We start from the raw sequence: 21,318 nt of genomic DNA, 5'->3' as shown, positions 1-21,318 counted from the left end.
CATCGAAGTATTTAACTAACATGTGAAATAGCGTGTGAAAAAGTGGTAGTTTTAAGCTTTTCTGCTTATATAATATGGAATCGCGTATCTAAAGAAATTAATAACGATATGATTATATTTGTGTACTGCGACAGGGCTGTGTAGCGCTGTTTCGCCTCACTCTTCATGCGACTTCCCTTGTAGCCCACTGGTATACGTGCCCGATTACCAACTCACGGGTTGTGTGTTCAAATCAAGCTGGTGCTGGACTTTTCTTTTAACAAACATTTCTTCGAAAAAATAGAATAGCAATATTATGAACAATCAATTGACTTTTATATTTCAAAATATCACAACATGATCGATTCTAAGTCATTTTTGATAACAATGAATAGTCACCTTCTTCCCTTCTGACAACGGTCCCTGCTTCTGCTTCCTGCTTCTATTGTGTGTGTGTGTGGGGGGATCCCTTCAGATCTCCCTTCAGATTTAAAAGGTTAATAATCATATCTTTGGTGTCGCATCTTACCAGTGCAGCTGATCTTTTGCTGCCTGGGTGGGTCAGCTATCACAAAGCTTTAGAGAACCTAACATTTCTATTATCAACAAATTGTAGATTTGTAATAGAGTAAATTTTTATAGAGAAATGGAGGCTGGACAGTATGCGTTACAATATAAATTTTTATATTGATTTAAATCGTGTTTTGATTTAAATCGCAAGCGCGTGTTTAATTATATGTGTTTTTTTAATCATAATCAGACTAATGCAACATAAATTGATACAGTATCTTTGTCTTCTAAGTATCTTAATAAACTTTCACCATAGCTTTCTACCCATTTAGATTTATTTTTCTTGGGATTTTGGGATCAAACATGGAAGGATTAGATTGTAATCGTTTTTATTTTTCAAATACGTTTTAGAAAAGTGTAATCTATACCTGCCCAGACTGTACGCCTTCCTAAACCCCGCCCTGACCACTTTCACTCCTGTCCTGCTCTTCCCTGCGCACCCCAGCCGGGCGCTCTTCGGCCTCTGCCCGGGACGAATGTATATTTTGATATTTACACCCGGCGTCTGCATTTATAACTTAGTTTTTAAAATTAGTCAAGCAATATGAAGCATCTCCTTTTACTTTTAAGTCCCTTAAATACATTGAGCACAGCTTTCTCACCACTTAAGATTACTTTTTGATACCATCCTTACACAAAGCAGAAGCTTCCTGTATTTTCCGATGACATACAGTACAAGTGGAAAGATTACAGATTTTAATCGTCTTTAATTTTGTTACGTTATACATTTTAGGAACGTTTCATCTAAACAAACACCACAAAACTATTCTCGATTGTATTTCTGAATGCTATGTTACACCTGCAGTAGTTCACTGCTTTAAATACATCGAATTAAGAAAGTTAGGTGTAGCACTTTAGATCTTTTTTTCTGAACCAGGGAAAATCTGATCATATTTCTCTATAACAATAATAAAAAACGTTATTTTACATATCACCTTTAAAAGTGGCATCTCAAAGCAATACAGTAGATGGAAAAACAGTTAAAAGGGACCAAAGTAAATACCAGACAAACGCAAACGCGTTTTTAATAAAATGCTTTTATTCATTCAGCAGAGAGTGAGAGGGACATCCAGCAGAGAGAGACACACACACCGGTTTCCATTGACAAAAGTAATTGTTTTTTTTCAATTCCTCTTGTCTAACAGGAATCTTTTGTTTGTGGACAGACTGTTAGACTAGAGGAAAAGAGCGCCTCCTTCTACGAAGCATTTCGTTGATCCGATCACAAATTATTTTCCAGTCGCACGAAGTAAGGGTTGAGAATCTCCGATTCACCATGTTACTAATGGTTTCCCGGAGATTGCAAGGCAAGGCACTTTTGCCTCTGGACCCATCGAAATTTACAGATGTGGTCCAACCCCAGTAAATTTCAAAAGTCACAAGATTTCGAAACACGAGGGCGGCGTAGCGGTCGGCTCTTGCTTTCCCGTCTATGCCGATGCACTGCAAGTACAACCCCCCCTCCATCTCCTGAGTGATGGGTAACAGTTGGATATCTGGGAGAATTATTCGTCCCACTGGCGTCTGTGAATTCCGCTCTGTAAACAGTGCTTCCTGAGGGGAGATAGACAGCGGGGACAGCATCAACCAATTCCTGCGCGGTGGTGAGCGGAGAGGCCAGGATGGAGTGTCCTGAGGCGGTGTGTGCTCTGTGGGGGACAGAGCTTCCGCCAGGCATTGCAACCTGCGCGGCGGGGAGAGGCACTTTTCGGGAGACAGCTGCTCAACTGTTTGACTGCTGGAACATACTGTCTCCTTCCTCTGCATTTTCAGGAGTGTCTCTAGCCTCCCAATCCTCCCCAGTAATGCGTCGTATTGCTCCCGCTGCTGCCAAAAAGTCTCCACACAGGTGCTGCTTCTACAGGTTGGCACCCTGGCCAGTGGCCGAGAGCAGAGACCCACGGCCTGTGGCAAAATAACATAATTCATCTAAGAAATAAAGTCACACAGTAGTATTCATCAGTCGCGGAACAGATGTCAAAATAAACTTTTCTTTTTTTCCATCATACCGCTTTCTTTTTTACTGTCCTGGTGGTAGATTTCGAAGATCGTTTCGCCCGTGCGGTGTTTTCTTGAAGAACAGGCTACGAAGAAATAATTATAATTTAATTTAAAATTCAAAACGGCAATAATACCTTGTAATATGCGCTGTAATCGCTTATTTCAGATGAAGTCTGCTGTATTTGCTTACCCTTCGCTCTTTGGAAGCTGGGGCGGCAGAAGCACCCCGTCTCTTCCCGTAAAAGGTCTTGGTCTCCATACTGTACTGTGGTCGCTGTAGTACAGGTTCGCAGTTTTTTTTGTGATGGGAGCTCACCCAATCCCTTGGTGTATTTATGCTATATTCACATGTACGGCTAGAATGTTCATTGTCTTCCAATGAAAGGCGGGTGCCTTTTGCCGAAGTCGGGAGACATTAGAGGCTTGCCACACCCGGACTGTTAAACCAACGCATTAGCACGTCAAAGCCCATTGAGGACCCAGGCGCAATAGTTGTTTTGTCCCTTGATTTACTTATCTGCATTAATTATGGAAATCGAGTGCCTGCTCTTTGCAGATGACCTGGTCCTGCTGTCGCCCACAGAACAGAGGCTGCGCCAGAACCTGGCACTGCTAGGAGCACTGTCAGAACCGGGCGCCGACAGTCAATCTGGACAAGACCAGAGTTATGGTTTTCCAGAAAAAAAGCTAGACCTCAGGGAAACAGGTACAAATTCACACTTAACAACACATTAACACCTAACAACGGGAGCAGGGACGAATTAGGCCAGTACCCACTATTGTTAAACATACAGAAAAGAATATTAAAGTATTGAAGTATTGGCTTTAGTATTAGCCATACAGAACATTAAAGTGCCCCTTTTCCATTCAGCGGGTGCCTGAGCCGCTGTGTCCTATCTTCTGACAGTCGCCGTTGTGAATGTCTGTAGAGTGTATCTTATTTTTAGGACTATATTTTTGTATTATATTCCCTATTAATCAAACTCTAAGAGTATGTATCGGCTTGTCCCCTCCTCCCGCCCCTCTCTGTGTACAGTAGAGCCTCCTGTCCAGCCAGCACATGTCCACAGACATTCACAACAGCGACATATCATAAAACGTTTGCACATATAGTTAAATTTTTAGTTGTTTTTCAGGAAGTTAAAAAAAACACTTGAATTACTTATCCAGCCTCTCGAAATAAAGTAATTTTTCAAGCAATGCAACAAACGTCGGGCAATGTGTTTTTTTGAATCCAACATTGACAGCCACATCTTAAATCTTATCAGTCAGCTCTTTTTTCTCTATTTGAATTGTGGCTTACACATCGCACGACTTTAAAAGCTAGAAAGACAGGTTTCGATTCACATTAGCTGGCGAGCCTTGTTAACAAAAAAACAGACAATACACAGGTGAGGGGGAGGTCAAGCGAGAGAGAGAGTTTTTTACCCTCTGTCTAAAAACCCAAATAACCCGGGGCAGAGACTCTGGGGGGATCATTGTGTGGTACAGAGCGGACCTCAGTCAATTCTTATGGAATGTGTTTTCTTTCTTCTTTTTTTCAGCATGGAATAAACCTGTTACTTGATTCATATGGATGCCCGGTTCCGCCAGGGATTCAAAACATGTTTTATTTTTTTTTAATCGGGTATCAAAGGGAATAGCAGTATAACCCTGTTCATGCACAAACAGTGGCATGTTACATTACTGATTTGGGTGTCTCCTTGCCAGAAAGCTCTAAATTGCATTTTGAGCGCGGTTTTTGACTTTTTTTAAATTGCATTTTGAGCGCGGACAGCACATACAAGGGTTAATTGCACAATGAACTGCGCCAAGAAATTTAAAATAGTCTTCTTTAGGTGTGAGGGTAGGAGTGGACCGCAGCAGGCATAATCAGGAAACCAGGAAAACAAAGAACAGGACAGGTGAGACGTGTATCCAGAAAGCGAGTGATCAGAAAAAGGAAATGGTGTTACGCCCAGGTTTTCGACCCAATTGTTTTAACTTGCTAATGCATCAGATACATTTCCTGGTATATTGTGTTTTAAATAAAATAGGAGTGTCTTTCCCTGGTATTAGCTCATCGGTATGGTGTAGGTTTTATCTGTACCATACCATACAGTATATAGGTACAGAATTCAAGCTGCACCACTGTATCGCTTTGGTAAGGAGATGGACAATGGCCAAAATCACGAAGACTCTCTCACACCAAATAATGAAGATGAAAAGAAACGGGAAGTCAACACGGGACATTGTACAGCAGTTGGCTTCGATGGACATCTTCGTTTCTGAAAGCACAGTGAGACGACATTATAAAGGGGAGAGGAGGCAAAGAGAATCTAAACCGAGGACGATTCAAAGGTAAATACATTTCTAAAAATACCTTTCTTGCATGTAAATACAACTACGCACATTATTTTTAAAACTAACTGTTGATCTCTTTTTTTTCCAGTCCTATTGTGCGAGCTATCGACAAACTGACTGATGAAAATGATGAGCTACCGGCGATGCAAGTCCAAAGACGGCTATGGGCTGACCTCGGTGCGACCCTTAGCCCGACATCGATAAGAAGAGTACGCAGGAGGCTTGGATGGAGATACAGAAAAACCAACACATGCCCCATGATAAGGCTAAAAAACAAAGAGGAAAGACTCAAACAAGTGCTCCAGTGGATTGAACAGGGGGAGGCATTTCAGGATGTACTTTTCACCGACGAAAAAACAGTGGCTCTGGAACAGTTTTCAACAATGGCATTTTGCAAAAGGGGGAGATATGTGGACAAGCCAAAGCCCAAACATCCACTGAAGGTTCACATCTGGGGGGGTATATCTAGAAGAGGCCCGGGACCACTTCTTATTTTCGAAGGAATTATGGACCGTGAATTCTTCGAGGAAGTCGTGGTCACACAGCATGCCGCCCCATATATCAGGGAGCAGTTTGGATCAAGGCACCGTCTCTTTCAAGACAACGATCCGAAACACACAGCAGCAAGGGCGAGGCTTATAGCAGAAGGAGTGAGCTGGGTGAAAACTCCAGCCGAATCCCCAGATCTAAATCCGATAGAGATGGTTTGGCATTCGTTGAAAGACTACGTTCGGAAAACTGCTAAGCCGGTCACAGAGCAGGAACTGATCGATGCGATCTATAAATTCTGGGAGGAAGAACTGACAGAACAAAATTGTAACAATTTTATTAACAGGCTGTTTCGTGTTCTTCCTAGGATTGTTGACCGGGGGGGGGGGACATTCGGGAATGTAAGTCTGAGAAAGACAGTCTCACGTTTGTGGACAGTCTGTCCACAAACAAAACATGTAAAAAAAATGTAAAAAAACAATTACTTTTTGTCAATGAAAACCGGTGTGTGTGTTTCTCTCTGCTGGATGTCTCCCTCTCTCTCTGCTGAATGAATAAAAGCATTTTATTAAAAACGCGTCTGCGTTTGTCTGGTATTTACTTTGGTCCCTTTTAACTGTCTTTCCATCTACTGTATTGCTTTGAGATTACAATTTTAAAGGTAATATGTAAAATATTTTTTTTTATTATTGTTATAGAGAAATATGATCAGATTTTCCCTGGTTCAGAAAAAAAGATCTAAAGTGCTACACCTAACTGTCTTAATTCGATGTATTTAAAGCAGTGAACTACTGTAGGTGTAACATAACATTCAGAAATACAATCGAGAATAGTTTTGTGGTGTTTGTTTAGATGAAACGTTCCTAAAACGTATAACATAACAAAATTAAAGACGATTAAAATCTGTAATCTTTCCACTTGTACTGTATGTCATCGGAAAATACAGGAAGCTTCTGCTTTGTGTAAGGATGGTATCAAAAAGTAATCTTAAGTGGTGAGAAAGCTGTGCTCAATGTATTTAAGGGACTTAAAAGTAAAAGGAGATGCTTCATATTGCCTGACTAATTTTAAAAACTAAGTTATAAATGCAGACGCTCCCTCGGTGCCGCGCCGGGTGTTAATATCAAAATATACATTCGTCCTGGGCAGAGGCCGAAGAGCGCCCGGCTGGGGTGCGCGGGGAAGAGCAGGACAGGAGTGAAAGTGGTCAGGGTGGGGTTTAGGAAGGCGTACAGTCTGGGCAGGTATAGATTACACTTTTCTAAAACGTATTTGAAAAAAAAAAACAATTACAATCTAATCCTTCCACGTTTGATCCCAAAATCCCAAGAAAAATAAATCTAAACGGGTAGAAAGCTATGCTGAAAGTTTATTAAGATACTTAAAGACAAAGATACTGTATCAATTTATGTTGCATTAGTCTGATTATGATTAAAAAAACACATATAATTAAACACGCGCTTGCGATTTAAATCAAAACACGATTTAAATCAATATAAATGTTTATATTGTAACGCATACTGTCCAGCCTCCATTTCTCTATAAAAATTTACTGTATTACAAATCTACAATTTGTTGATAATAGAAATGTTAGGTTCTCTAAAGCTTTGTGATAGCTGACCCACCCAGGCAGCAAAAGATCAGCTGCACTGGTAAGATGCGACACCAAAGATATGATTATTAACCTTTTAAATCTGAAGGGAGATCTGAAGGGACCCCCCCCACACACACACACGATAGAAGCAGGAAGTAGAAGCAGGGACCGTTGTCAGAAGGGAAGAAGGTGACTATTCATTGTTATCAAAAATGACTTAGAATTTATCATGTTGTGATATTTTGAAATATAAAAGTCAATTGATTATCCATAATATTGCTATTCTATTTTTTCGAAGAAATGTTTGTTAAAAGAAAAGTCCAGCACCAGCTGGATTTGAACACACAACCCATGAGTTGGTAATCGGGCACGTAGACCAGTGGGCTACAAGGGAAGTCGCATGAAGAGAGAGGTGAAACAGCCCTACACAGCCCTGTCGCAGTACACGAATATAATCATATCGTTATTAAATTCTTTAGATACGCGATTCCATATTATATTAGCAGAAAAGCTTACAACTACCACTTTTTCACACGCTATTTCACGTTAGTTAAATACTTCGATGCTTAAAATGTTTAGGGAGAAATGGAATACCGGTGTGTATTTTTCCTTTAAAGTACCGATTCCTGGAATCTGACTGGCTGACACACTTCTGAAGTGGTTCCATAATATCTGGTATACGGAAAAGAAAGCGTTGATAAAAAAGCCTGGATTCTCATGTATCTCAGAGAGCGAGTGATCAGAAAAAGGAACAGCTGTTATACCCAGGTTTTACGCTCTCTCTCTGTTGAATGAATGAAAGCGTTTTATTAAAAAGGCGTTTGCGTTTGTCCAGGTATTTACTTTGTAATCTGTGGTTTACATCTACTGTATTGTTTTGAGATGCCACTTTTAAAGGTGATATATAAAATAAAGTTTTTTATTATTGTTATAGAGAAACATGATCAGATTTTCCCTGGTTCAGAAAAAAGACGATTAAAATCTGTAATCTTTGCACTTGTACAGTATGTCATCGGAAAATACAATCAGTTTCTGCTTTGTGTAAGGATGGTGTCAAAAAGTAATCTAAGTGGTGAGAAAGCTGTGCTCCTCAAAACGCTTTACAGGATAAAAACAATAACAACAATAGTGGCTGGGCAAATGATTTTTTTTTAATAGAAATACAAAATGAGATACTGTATAATGATGTGCATGAACAAAGTTATACTGCTATTTTCCTTAGATACGCAATTAAAAAAAATAAAATTTTTGAATCCCCAGCGGAACACATTCCATAAGAATCAGCGCTTTTATATATCGCCTTTAAACACATATATTTAAACACACGTTTACGATTTAAATCAAAACGCGATTCAAATCAATATAAATGTTTATTTTGTAACGCATAGGTGACTATTCATTGTTATTAAAAAGACTTAAATCCGATCATGTTGTGATATTTAGAAATATAAATTTGTTTGGTGCAAGTGAGGTTTTATTTAATCTCTGACCAAGGGAAACGTTTCATTATTTCAAAGAAATGTTTGTTAAAAAAAAAGTCATGGTTCCACAGTGGGATTCAATCACAGACCATGTGACATGGGAGTCAGGAACCTAACCCACAGTGCCACCGGCAAGATCACATGCAGAGGGCTGAAAAAGCACTACAGAAACATTATCAACAGACAATGTACAGCGTGTACTATTCTTGTGTTGCGGTACATGAATATAATTATATCGTTATTAATTTCGTTAGATACGCGATTCCATATTATATTCCCTTTTAATCAAATTCTAAAAGTATGCTTGTTGACTCCGGTATCTCTTTAGTTAAAGACTTCGATGCTTAAAATGTTTAGGGAGAAATGGAATACTGGTGTGTATTTTTTCTTAAAGTACCAAGACCAGCCATATACTGTATGTTTATGTTCCAAAATTAATATCGTTTATGGCCTTCACACGCGTTACAGTATGCTCCTATTCTTTTTATGCTCAGCTACTAAGATTTCCCTTCAGTGGTAAAATTCAATATCTACAACGGGCACAGTAAAGACGTTTACTGTAAGTCTTTCTACGACAATCACGACCAATCACGTACTGCGGTACCGCGCGTCATCTTGCGTCACAATGCGCGACGCCGTAGCCAATTACCTCCGGTACGTGTCTGTACCGCGCACTTTGAATGGCTGCATCTGTACAAGGACTGAGCAATTCAATGACATTCAATTTCTTATTCTTAAGCCCCTATAGCTTTGTTTTGTGTTATTGTACTTCTGAAAGTTGAATTTTGTCCCAGATTTAGGGCTGAAACAGCCCTATGTTTTTACCCTATGTTTTACCTGTGCTTTTCTTTATCTACAGTATGCTCCCATCAGTTTTCATAAGCTCCCAGTTCCTGAGAGGAAAAACTATAGTATAATGGTGCCACCACCATGCTTGTTATTTATACCCGTCTTCTGATCTGTGCCTTTGTGCAACTTTTTTTCTGTTATTTTGACTGAATTAATAAAATTTTTGCTTGAGAATTCCCTACCCCACTGAGAGACCTTACAGAGATAGATGTGAACTACTAATATGGCACACAGACAAAGGACACTTAACTAATTATTTAGCTTGTTAAGGAAATTTTGTACAACTAAAATAATTTGGGCTTGCCAAAGCAACAGCTTTGAATACTTATGCAATCGTGTATTTTCTATTTTTATTACATATAGTTTGTCTTATCCATTAACAAAAGTTATAATACCATAGTATGTCACCTGAAGAAGGTTCCATGGCTGAAACTGTGTTTTCTTTCTTCTCTTTTCAGCATGGAATAAACCTATTACTTGTTCCTTTGCAGCCTACGCATGCTGACGCAGCTACCCACCTGAACTACTACAGCCTAATACCATAGTAGTTGTATTTGCCTCAAAAACTCTTAATATTACTTTAATTCAAATTTGAGGAGCTTTACCAGATTTTATCCTTACAAATTAACTTTTACTTTCTTGTAGCACATTATAGTTTTATACCCTAGTACTGTTGGCATTTTTATGACTTCCTCTAATGTGTAAATCAGGATAAGTCAATACCAAAACACAAGAGCTTTAATAGGTTAGCTTCATATTTTGATATTTGCAATGTTCATTGGAGTTTCTCTGCAATAAAAGCCTATCAATCTACTGTGTGTTGAGGTCAGCATTTTGGAAGAACTACTATAGAAAGGGTGAATTAATAAAGAAACAGCCTGTGATGTGCAATGTAGTTACCTGAACATATTACCTCACACTAGTAACATTTTATTTGCTATTAATCGTCCCATTCCTGGCTCTAGTATATTTCTTTTTCTGCTGTTGCAGTGCTTGTGAGCTTACCTAAATTGCATCTGCAAAAACAACAGGCTTCATGTGTTTTGGATAAGTTAGGAAGGTTTTTAATATGAGACTCCTTCCATAAAGTTTATGAAATATTATTTTTTTACTACAATCAGAAATGTGGATGATAATACTGTATGTAACTATATGACTGTAACTAATCCCTGAAGATAAACTAAGTGCACATGGTAGGATGCTTCTTCAAAATGAAGGAAAATGAAACACCTTGTGTACACCATTGAACACCAATGTACAAGTGTGACAGAGTTTGGTTAAATTAAGGATTAACATGTTTTATATACAGGGGATTTCTGGAAATAAAACTGAAATATGAACATTGAAACAACCTTCCTTGAACAACAAAAAAGAGCTGTTAAGATACAAACTTCGAAAGCAGTGGCAGATTGTCATTTTATGTTGCAATTTTGTTTGTTTCTCCTTTCAGGATCTTATCCGAGGCTGTCATTAAGTTTTCAACTGAAAAGGAATATTGGCTACTTTATTTTACAAACCTACATGCCTTCAACTCTTATTACCATCTTATCCTGGGTCTCCTTCTGGATCAACTATGATGCTTCAGCTGCAAGAGTTGCTCTGGGTATGTTTCTTATTCTTGTCCATAATGGAGAGGAAATTAAATTTAACTAATATTCATGTGAAACTTCAAACCTATTTCATTCATAAAAAATGTTTTCCCATTTTCTGAGAATAAATGGAATAGATTAAAAGTGCATGTATGAGAGACCCATATGTGAGATGAAAAGAAATATAGTGAAACACTACAAACACAAGATTAGGCTTATTCCACAAATACTCTGTGATTTATTTTCATCATCTGTTTACAAGTTTCCAAATTGAATGTTCATATGGGACTTGTACCTCATGTCACATAAAAAGTCACATTATTTTGTGTGAGTGAGCAGTGTCTTGTGTGTGCACTAAAACCTTAAATGCATAAAGAATGCCTGCCAAAGGTGGATACAGATGTTCTACGTGGGTGATAGGCATGCCCCTAGTAAATGCAATAATGATAAGCTGTTGCATTGATAAGTGGCAACAGTTAATATTGTGTGTGCATCAACCCATTCATTAAATGAGTTATTGATTGTCTTAGAAATAAATGATTAAGCAAGGCAACATACTTTATGATGATCACTCTGCAACAAAGCAGGAAGAATTGATTGATTCTTACAGTATATTGTCAGGTGTATTATCATCAAGCTGAAAGATCAAGAAATTGCATTGACATGACAGATGTGCTGCAGAGTTCTACAAATGTGGTCAATGAGATCATTTCTTACTCTGGGTTAATGCTCCAAAACACCTTTGCACTAACATCACTATGCACTGTAGATTCTAAAAAACTTTGCCTTTACATCAAATAGTGAACACTTCATGGTTTCTTCTGTGACTGAACTTAACAGTTCAGAATAAAGAATATAGAATATAGAATAAAAAGCAAAATGTATAATAGTCTAAAATCACCCTTTTTTCTAATATATGGGCAGTTGTTTTCCATTGTGATATATAGTAGTACAGATGTAGCCATTCAGAATGCATGTTAAATCACTGTAACTCTTTACAGGGGCTGTGCTTTATCGTGGTATGCTTCGTTATTGTGATTCACTGGCCAAACACAATCGATAGGTGGCAATTGTGGTGCATTAGATTTTAGTAACAATGTGAGCTTCCTATGACAAAAATGTAATACTTTTTAATGCTTTTTAAAATTCACTTAATATGAAATATTAATATGGAATCATGTAACTAAAGGAAAGTTTTGAAAAAAGCTGAATATAAAAATACTGTCAAATGTTAAATAAATATATTTATTTAGCTGGTTATGGAAGGGTATTCCACTTTGTTCATAAACAACTGCATTTCATTTAACTTGGTTACCGTGGTCATCAACAGGTCAGTTGATAATGCTCCTAAAGTCCAGTGGATAAATAGAGCAGTGAATGATTTAGTGAGTACAACAACAATTTATAATGAGCACTATCTCCTCTTCACTGCGGTACTGTATCGTGGCAGTGAGATGTAAACTGGCAAAACTATATACTTTTTACTGTATGTATTATTATTTTTTTTTAAATTAACTCTGGTGTATGGATTTGTATCTGTGTGTGCCCTGCAATGGATTAGTATCCTGTCCAGTGTGTATCTGGCTCCTCTGCCACCATGAATTGAATTTACATACAGTATTTCTCATAAATAAGGAATTCTGTCTTGAACAGTTTCAGAATTCTTTCAAAACTGTATTTGTCAATCTTATTTCAATAGTGTATAATGGTAGTGAAGAAAGATGTGAAGACGGGGGTTTGAATTTAATCCTTTCTGTAGGGGGTTTAGACTTCTAAGTCACAAGCTGGGGTTTATGACAGGAAAGGGGGTTAACTGATAAGGATTGCAGATGCAAGCTAGGAACCCCCCTGGGTATAATCTTAAACTGACCATTTGTCCAGAACATCGTAAACTGGCCAAATACCATGAACCCCCCTCTTTACCATCAGACCGAGTGACGTCAGAAACGGAGAAGAAAACACTATATAACCCAAAAGTTTGTAACAGTACAGCGAACAATACTTCGGTTTTGTTGTTTCTTGCGGGAAACAAGACATCGGCTTTATTGTTCCTTGCATGCAATAAACTCATCTGTTTTACTTCATCTCGGGATCAAGAACCTTATTTCTTCTGTTACAACAGTAGGTAGGAGCAAGTACCAATAAATTTAATTGACTGACATTTTATAGTAATATACTAAAGTGAAGGAAGAAAAAGCAAGCTAAAAAATAATAATAATAGGAGGCTATGACTGGTAAAGGGCAGGGGGAAATTTGGCTAGGATACCATGGTAACATCCCAACATTGGAAGGATGTTAATACAATCTCAGGTATTAGTGTGAATACAATAAAATGAAGTACATTCTGTAGCACTGAAAGAAATATTACTTTTATACTATGACTATTCTTTATAATCTCAGATCAGGTTAATTTAGTTGAACTGTTAAACTCTGCTAATCTTAAATGAACATGCTTTTTTATTGTTTTATCATGACATGAGTCTTACAGAATTCGGTGTAACTTAAGTGGTCAAAGATGTTAAATTATGATGTCTTCAGTAACTGACATCCAAGTATGCAACAGTTGAACAGGTTAGGCAGTTACTGTACCTTTCTGCAAGTAATAGTTATTTCATTTGTCATTTCATTTAATATTTTGCATTTAACTATGACAAATAGAGCAATCCTTTAGCATCTGTGAATACCTATGAAAATACCTATGTATTTGTCACGGAAGTCATAAGGAACAAATCGTGGAGAGGCAGGAGAGCGGAAAAAGACCCATATGCATTGTGGCGGGATGGGGGATTCGCCCGGGCTCAGCAGTTCGGGAGTCAAATAGAAACTAATGCCCTCAGGCAGCGGACGTGGGGCGACCTGGATGGTAGGCAGGTATCAGGACATCCGAACTTCAAAGCTGAGCGAAGGAGAATAAGTGACCTGGAAATATATAGCCCCAGAGAGAGAGACACTGGAAGGAGAGCAAAGCACAGGAAACTAGGGACAGGACAGAGTGGGAGCGCCCTCTGGCTGCAGAGGGCATGACAGTATTGACCTATGTTCAGTCAATGGTCATAATGACTAGTGTTTAAAATATTTTTTAAATGCTTTTTTAAAAAACTGCTTTGTTTAAAATGCTTCAGCTTTCAGTATGTAATATTGTTTTACAGAGCCTAATTCAGAGCAATTATGCAGTGTTTTTTTTTTAAAGTAGAGTTTATATTATCACGTCACATACTGTACATGATGTCCTTCACTTTCTTTTGTATTGGCTCTGGCAAACACTGAACCACTACCATTATGTCAGTAATTTATAGTAGGCTAAAGTGCTCTCTCTAACATTTCATTAGATGTATTTAACAGAAAAAAAATACTTTTTTCAGTTGCATTTCCAGTTCCATTTACAGATGCCATTCAAAATGCACGGTACAAACCCGCAGTACGGTAAACTACCCACAAGCCACCGCAGGGCACCGCGGTAAGTGATTGGCTGGCCAAAATGACCAACAGGGGCACTTGTGGCGCATTGGTTGGTAGTGAAAAGATTTAATCATTTAATGTCTTTACTGTGCACATTTTAATCCGCTTAGTTTTGAATATTTATATAGAATTTTACCACTAAAGGGAAATTTTAGTAGCTGAGCATAAAAAGAAGAGGAGCATAACGCATCTGAAGGTCATAAACGATATTAATTTAGGAACATAAACATTACTGTATGTACATAAACTGTACTGTGTATGGCTGGTCTTGGTAGTTTAAAGAAAAAATACACACCAGTCTTCCATTTGTCCCTAAACATTTTAAGCATGAAAGTTTTATGAAACGGTACCCAAATATGCGATTGCTGTATAGAATGAATTTTAATTAAAAAAAAAATTATTTAACACGAAAATTAAGCTGTTTACATCTTCCGCCTGAGAACAGTCACCCATTGCTACCTAACGCAGAAACACAGCCACTAACTAGCAAAGAGAGGACATTAGCAAGCCAATATGATAAAGAAATAAATGATTATTTTGTTTATTTCTTTTGCACATTTATTTGAACATTTCCATCGATTGTACAAGCACTTGGAAACTGTCCAATCCCTAGTTCATCAGGCATTTTCTTTTACGCTACGGGCATTCTCCCGGTCTGGCGCCGGTCTGTGTCTTCTAGGATATAATGCTAGCGAACTCTTGTTTTTATGTCCACTATAACAGACAATCTCCTTTGCTTTTAACCGAGCATTTAATAATTTCCTAAAATGAAAATGATTTACTTTATTTCCCTCACGGGATCAATAAAAGTATCTATCATCTATCTACATAAACTATCGGACAGAATTCTGGTGTCTCCCTATACCAGAGATTATGTTAGGGCTTCAGAATGGTGATTGGCTGACACCATCTGACACCCCTCTGATTGGAGAAAAAAGACGTGCTGGTTTGCTATACATACTGTACCAGGAAAAGGATTTCTTTCTATTCGAAACGTGTATTTTAAAAGTTTAATTAAGAAGTAAAAACCTTACAGCGTACACAGATTTCTAAACTGATCAGGATTGTTATCTTGGTCTTATGCATAATAATGTTCACCACTCTGTCCAGCAAATTAATAATAAACTTTATTTTATATAGCGTTTTAAACGAATAAGTAATTAGATTGCTCATAAACCTAATCACTTATTCTACATAAACATAGCGTAATTGCTCTCTGAAAATGCTTTTTCTTTTTATTTAGGCTCAGATTTCAACTATAAATCGTATTATTAATAACCATAATAACGACCAACCAACAAAAACAACCATATAAACATAATACCAACCAAAAACATAGATAACAACCTCAATACAAAATCAAATATATCAAACCATTAAACTCTCTCAAATTCCTCTGATTATCATAATCCCGCCCCTTATGCAAAACCAAACCCTCCTCCCATCCCAGTTTATCCTCTTTATTATAAACAAAATCCACCTCAATTGTCAACATAAAGCATTATACAAAATCAATACCTAAACACTACATACACAACAACGATAATTCACAAACAGCCAGAACATGTAACTCCACATTTCCAAATAGACCCAATTTCCATAACCCCGCCCCTTATGCAAAACAAACATCCCTCCCCTGTTCTCTCTCTCCGTTTGTAATGGTTTTAATTTTTAAATAAATTTTAGCAAAGTTATGTATTTTAAAATCTTAAGATTTCTATATGTATGTCTTGATTTAGTGGTTTCATTAGTGACAAAGGCTAAACTTTATTGGAAAAATGTATTTTATGTAGACCATGTTTGCTATTAATTCATTTAGGGCTAGAATATGTTCATTGTCTTCCAATGAGAGAAGGGTTCATTTCGCCGTAGTCGGGTTGACATTAGAAGCTTGCCATGCCCGGACTGTTACACCAACACATTAGCATGTTAAAGCGACTTCATTGAGGAGCCTAGCTTTCTTAACTAGTAAGTACTGTACTTACTGGGTTTTTGAGGGGGGGAGGTGTCTTTCGCTGGAAATCTCTCCCCCTTCTACTTTGAAAATACCTGTGAAACTGGTTTAATTTGTCACAGCCAGCACTCCCGCAGAGAGGGGGGTTGTATTTGCAGTGCATCGGTATACAGTAGATGGGAAAGCCAGAGCCGACCGCTACGCCGCCCACGTGTTATGCTCTTCGTTAATGTCTAAGCCGGAACACATCATTATATCTCATTTTGTATTTCTTAAAAAAAATTGTTTGCCCAGCCTAACAGTATTGTTGTTATTGTTTTTAACCTGTAAAGCGCTTTGAGGAGCCACCTTTAAAGGCGCCATATACAATAAAGTTCATTATTATTACTATTGTTAATTTGCTGGACAGAGAGGTGAACATTATTACACAGAAGACAAAGATAGCGATTTACGTTGCATTGTGCATTGTGCTGCTGTAATACAGTTTTAAATTATTAAAAGTCTAAACAGTATCAGCTTTATTTATGGGTTTTAAATAAAGGCGATTTAAACGCAATTTAAATCAATATAAATGTTTATATTGTAACGCATAGGTGACTATTCATTGTTATTAAAATTCGATCATGTTGTGATATTTAGAAATATACATTTGTTTGGTGCGAGTGAAGTTTTATTTAATCTCTGAGCCATACTGATTCTTATGGAAGCCAGTTTCCGACAGGGAGTAAAAAAAAAACACACTATGGTATTCTCTCCGATGCAGTGCAGTTAAAAACATATCTCTGATGCTGTTCCTAAATGAATATCGTTTATGACCATCAGACGCTTTATGCTCCTTTTCTTTTTTCCAGGCATTTGTGAATCGGAGATTCTCAAGAATTACTTTGAATGATTGGAAACGAATGCGTGATCAGATCAACTAAATGCTGTGGTGTTACTTTTTGTCAATGAAAAAATAAACTCTTTTCGTTTACAAAGACGGTTACAATGAATGTGGACCAGGGTAATACTCTGAACTTACAGCTTGTCCAAGGTCATTCATTATTAATACTATTAGTAATATCTTCGGTAAAGACTTTGATGCATAAAATATTCCTGCATAATTAAAATATTTATGATAAAGGTGGTAGGTTGTGTACTTTTGTCCAACAGAACAATCTTGCTTTTATAAAATATACCGCCTTTTTAATGTTTAATGATTAACATGCTGTAATACACTGTTTAAATTTAAAAGTCTAAAGAGTATACAACTTAAATTCTTAATTGAATAAAGATTGTCCCTCAGCAGTGACTGCGACACGCCCACCGTGTTATACTGCAGCATACCCCGCTTGTTTTGAATGGCTGCATCTGTATGTCAATCCTAGGTCTTTGCCAATTGTTTTCTTGCATTAACATTTATGATTAAGTCATGCATACTGCATGTTTTGATTGTTTGATGTGTGACTGTGAAATCTACTTTAGTTTAATTTTTGTGCGTGTTAAACTGTCAACAAAATCCATCTATGTACTGTTTAAGAAATTGTATTTTGCTTGAAATTGCAAAGCTAAGAGAGTGCAAAGCTAAGAGAAGCCAATTGAGTTGTCCATTTTTTTGCTATGCTGTTATTGTTGCACAGTCAATCCTAATAGTTAAAAAGCTTTTATCTTAAAGAGAAATATAAAATACAGAATACTTTTTCAGTATAAAGTAAGAGTCATGGATCCAACATCCCTGTTCATGAGGACTGCCTCAATAAGAACTGAACTACAAACATACAGAACTGGTTTGCAGGCTATGATGAAATTACACTTGCCTCAAATTAATCAGTCTGTATCAACACTTCAGGTGCCTGCAAAATAATACAGATCAAGCTAAAATAAAATGAAAAAATCACCTTAACATTTTTTCGGAGTCATACCAATCTCACTCCTTAACTTCTGCCCCCATGAATTCATTAAAGATTAGTGTAGTCTTCAAGTTAATTAATAGCACTTAATCTAGAACAATAGAATAATGAGAGGTTTAAGCTATCATGTATAAGATGAACACAGATGGACAAGTGTCCTCTCCCGGGTGTAGCTTGCCTTGTGCACATTGCTTGCCAGGATAGGCTCTGGCTTCCTGCAGCTCTGTATTGAATAAAGTGGTTAGAACATGGATGGATGGATATTGTATGACACTGAATTAAAAGAAGATACAAATAAAATGGTATCTTAATGTGGGTTGTGAGAAATATGAAATGAAAATAATGTATGTTCACATTGTAGCTGTGGGAAACAGTTTTGATTCATACAAGAATATATTATTGAAATTATAAGTGAAATTCTTAAAGAGGCTGTACTAATGTAATATGTTTTGCAAAAGCATTCAAAGCCTTGCACAGTTTTCACATTTTGTTTAATCTTGCAGTCATGACATTTTGAAGTTGCAATACATATCAATTGTTCTCATGATTTCAAATTAAATACACCTACTGTATTTCTGTGAGATTCCTTGGTCACGCAAAGACTCATCCATGAAGACTAAGCAATTCTGAGATAAAGGTTATGGAAGCACAAATTAGGAGAATTTGTGTTAAAATTCCCACATGGAGTTAGCCAATGTGGGAAAACAATATGTTGTTGTAGTTGGATAAATCCAAATGTGTTTTTTTTGGTGCAGAATTAACACAGCACATCTCTCAGTCAAGTGTGCATCTCTACAGTCAAGCATGACGACGACAAGATCTTACTATAGTAATGCTTCTCCTCAGCAGGGACTGGAAAGCTTGTTAGGATTGAAGGAAAAGTAGATGGAACAATATACAGACAAATCCTGGAGGAAATTATTTCAAGACCTAAAAGTGGGACTAAAATATAGCTTTCTGTATGACAATGATCCAATGTGCAAGGTCAAAACTACACTGGAGTGTTAAGAATGATGAGCTTAATGTGCTTGTGGGCCCAGTCAAAATCCTGAGTGGAATCCTATTGTATAGAATGTATGCATATTAAGAAATTATTAAAAACATTAAAAGTAAACAGCAATAAATTGGAAAAAATAAATAAATTTAAATTTTTAAACCTGAGCTTAAAGGGGAATCTTTTTCTATAGAATGTTTGTGCCATAGTTTATATTGTAGTGAATATGAAACTATTAATGCAAAACAACACACTGTATGATCTAAAATAACTATCAAACCAACCTGTGTAAAGGAATTGTCACTCCAGTCCCTCAGGAATTTTGCAGCATGTATCTGAAGCCCAGAGTCAGCTCAGAGAGGTAGCCATGGTCAATTTAAACAGACAGATTTAAATGAATGTGTCCACTGTAGTAATGAAGCCAGTAGTCTCCACCTTGTCATTTAGAGCTCCTAGGTGTCACAGAAATTGGGCAAATGCACCTCAGAGCTAGTTATCTTGAGTTAGGAAGGTGGAAGGATGTAGTACACTAAATATAATGGTTTGTATTGCAGTACATACAATAGATAGGCACATCGAGTTATATATAAAAAAGCTCTGTATAAATTATTTATACATAGATAAGTACCATAAATGTTTTGAAGATTTTTCCATATGTGAATTACTGGAATGTGCTCTTCTTAAACAACAGAGAGAATTTTGTGATAATAGGGAATACGGTGATTCTTGTGTCTTCTGTGAATGCATTATACAGAAGGTGAATTTTAGTATATATTGCTATAGTACAACAACTTTATTTTCACTCTTCCTTTTGGATAAAAAAAATATGTTATGAAGTGGTCCATTTAAGGATGTTTTAGGATAAATAATTTAGTGATTCTTTTTAAATTTTATTGGAGACTTTATCTTTCATTCTCTTCCTGCCCTAGTTTTTCTTACATAAATAGAACAGAGAGCTATTTCTGTATTTTAATAAATATGTGTGATATCTACTGGTAGACTTGGTACTCATATTCAGAAGTAATTACACAGAAATTAAGATTTTGCTTTTAATAAAAGATTTTCTTCCCTTTGTTTTCAGCATGACCTAGTATTCTCTATCATGGAGCTAATCTTAAAATAAGAGACCATACTGCTTCCACTGGTTAGATTAATTGCAAAACAAAATTTAATTGTAGTGTTTTTCCGTGTTTGTTTTAAAGTCTGAAAATGAAGATGTAGTTTGAAATCTCCCCTGTTATTGTCACTTGCCTGAAGAACGTTCCTGGATGAACAATAAACCTAAGATATACACCTTAGAAAAATAAAAAAGACAGTGTAACCAAAACAGCCAAAGTATTTGGCAGATCCTGATACAATCAAAATTACATTAAATTTAGGTTTATCTGGTTTAAAATTATCTTTAGAAATTATTCAAAGTTCATTATTAGATCATTATTACCTGAATTGATACACAGAGTAATTTATTCATTCATCCATTATTAGAAAGCTGCTTCCTGCTTTTAAGGATCATTTTAACCTAGAACATGTCCTAGAACAATAGGGCACAAGGCAGGACTACACCCTGGATGAGATGCGGATCCATAACAGGCCACTCACAGGCACATAATGACAATTAAAGACATAAATTAACTTATTCTGCATGTCTTTGGAAGGTGTAAGAAAACCCACACAAATATAGGAAAAACATGCAAATGCCACACAGATAATACTTTTAGAAAACAGCACTAACTGTGATGCCACCATAATGCCCCAGATTAAAACTATTACCACACAAAGATTTAATGTTAAAACTTATTTTCATTCTATAGGGATATGAATTTAACACTAAATTCAAAATGCATTTCACTTTAAAGGGAGAGAGCTTAACAGTTCAGTGCTGCTCTGGTGATCATATGCCTTGATTTTTTTTTATATACAGTATATATTCAGTTTTTTTTACAACTCCAGTGACTTGCCCAAAGGCTTTGAGATCATAGTTTTATTGATGAGCACTTCATCTGTTCTGCTTGATAAAAGAATACTTAATAAAGCCTAATATTTGACCTTGTGAAAAGAACACAAGTATATAGTATCCAACATACTAAGGGTACTTTAAACAAACAATACAGCAGCTTTTGTCTCACT

The 21,318-nt window shown here is 36.8% G+C and overlaps 1 protein-coding gene across 1 annotated transcript in view; it reads left to right on the top strand.

The window, feature by feature from the left end:
• The window catches only part of gabrb1 (gamma-aminobutyric acid type A receptor subunit beta1), a 445,034-nt gene that overhangs the window by 381,297 nt on the left and 42,419 nt on the right, over positions 1–21,318 (top strand). Inside the window, exon 7 of the mRNA XM_088627363.1 lies at positions 10,757–10,909. Coding sequence (XP_088483489.1) covers positions 10,757–10,909 — 153 coding nt within the window. The remainder of the gene's footprint in view (positions 1–10,756; positions 10,910–21,318) is intronic.

This window comes from Lepisosteus platostomus, chromosome 1 (assembly GCF_059453375.1).
Source record: "Lepisosteus platostomus isolate fLepPlt1 chromosome 1, fLepPlt1.hap1, whole genome shotgun sequence".
Taxonomy (NCBI): domain Eukaryota; kingdom Metazoa; phylum Chordata; class Actinopteri; order Semionotiformes; family Lepisosteidae; genus Lepisosteus; species Lepisosteus platostomus.
This window is presented reverse-complemented; position numbering and strand designations above follow the sequence as displayed.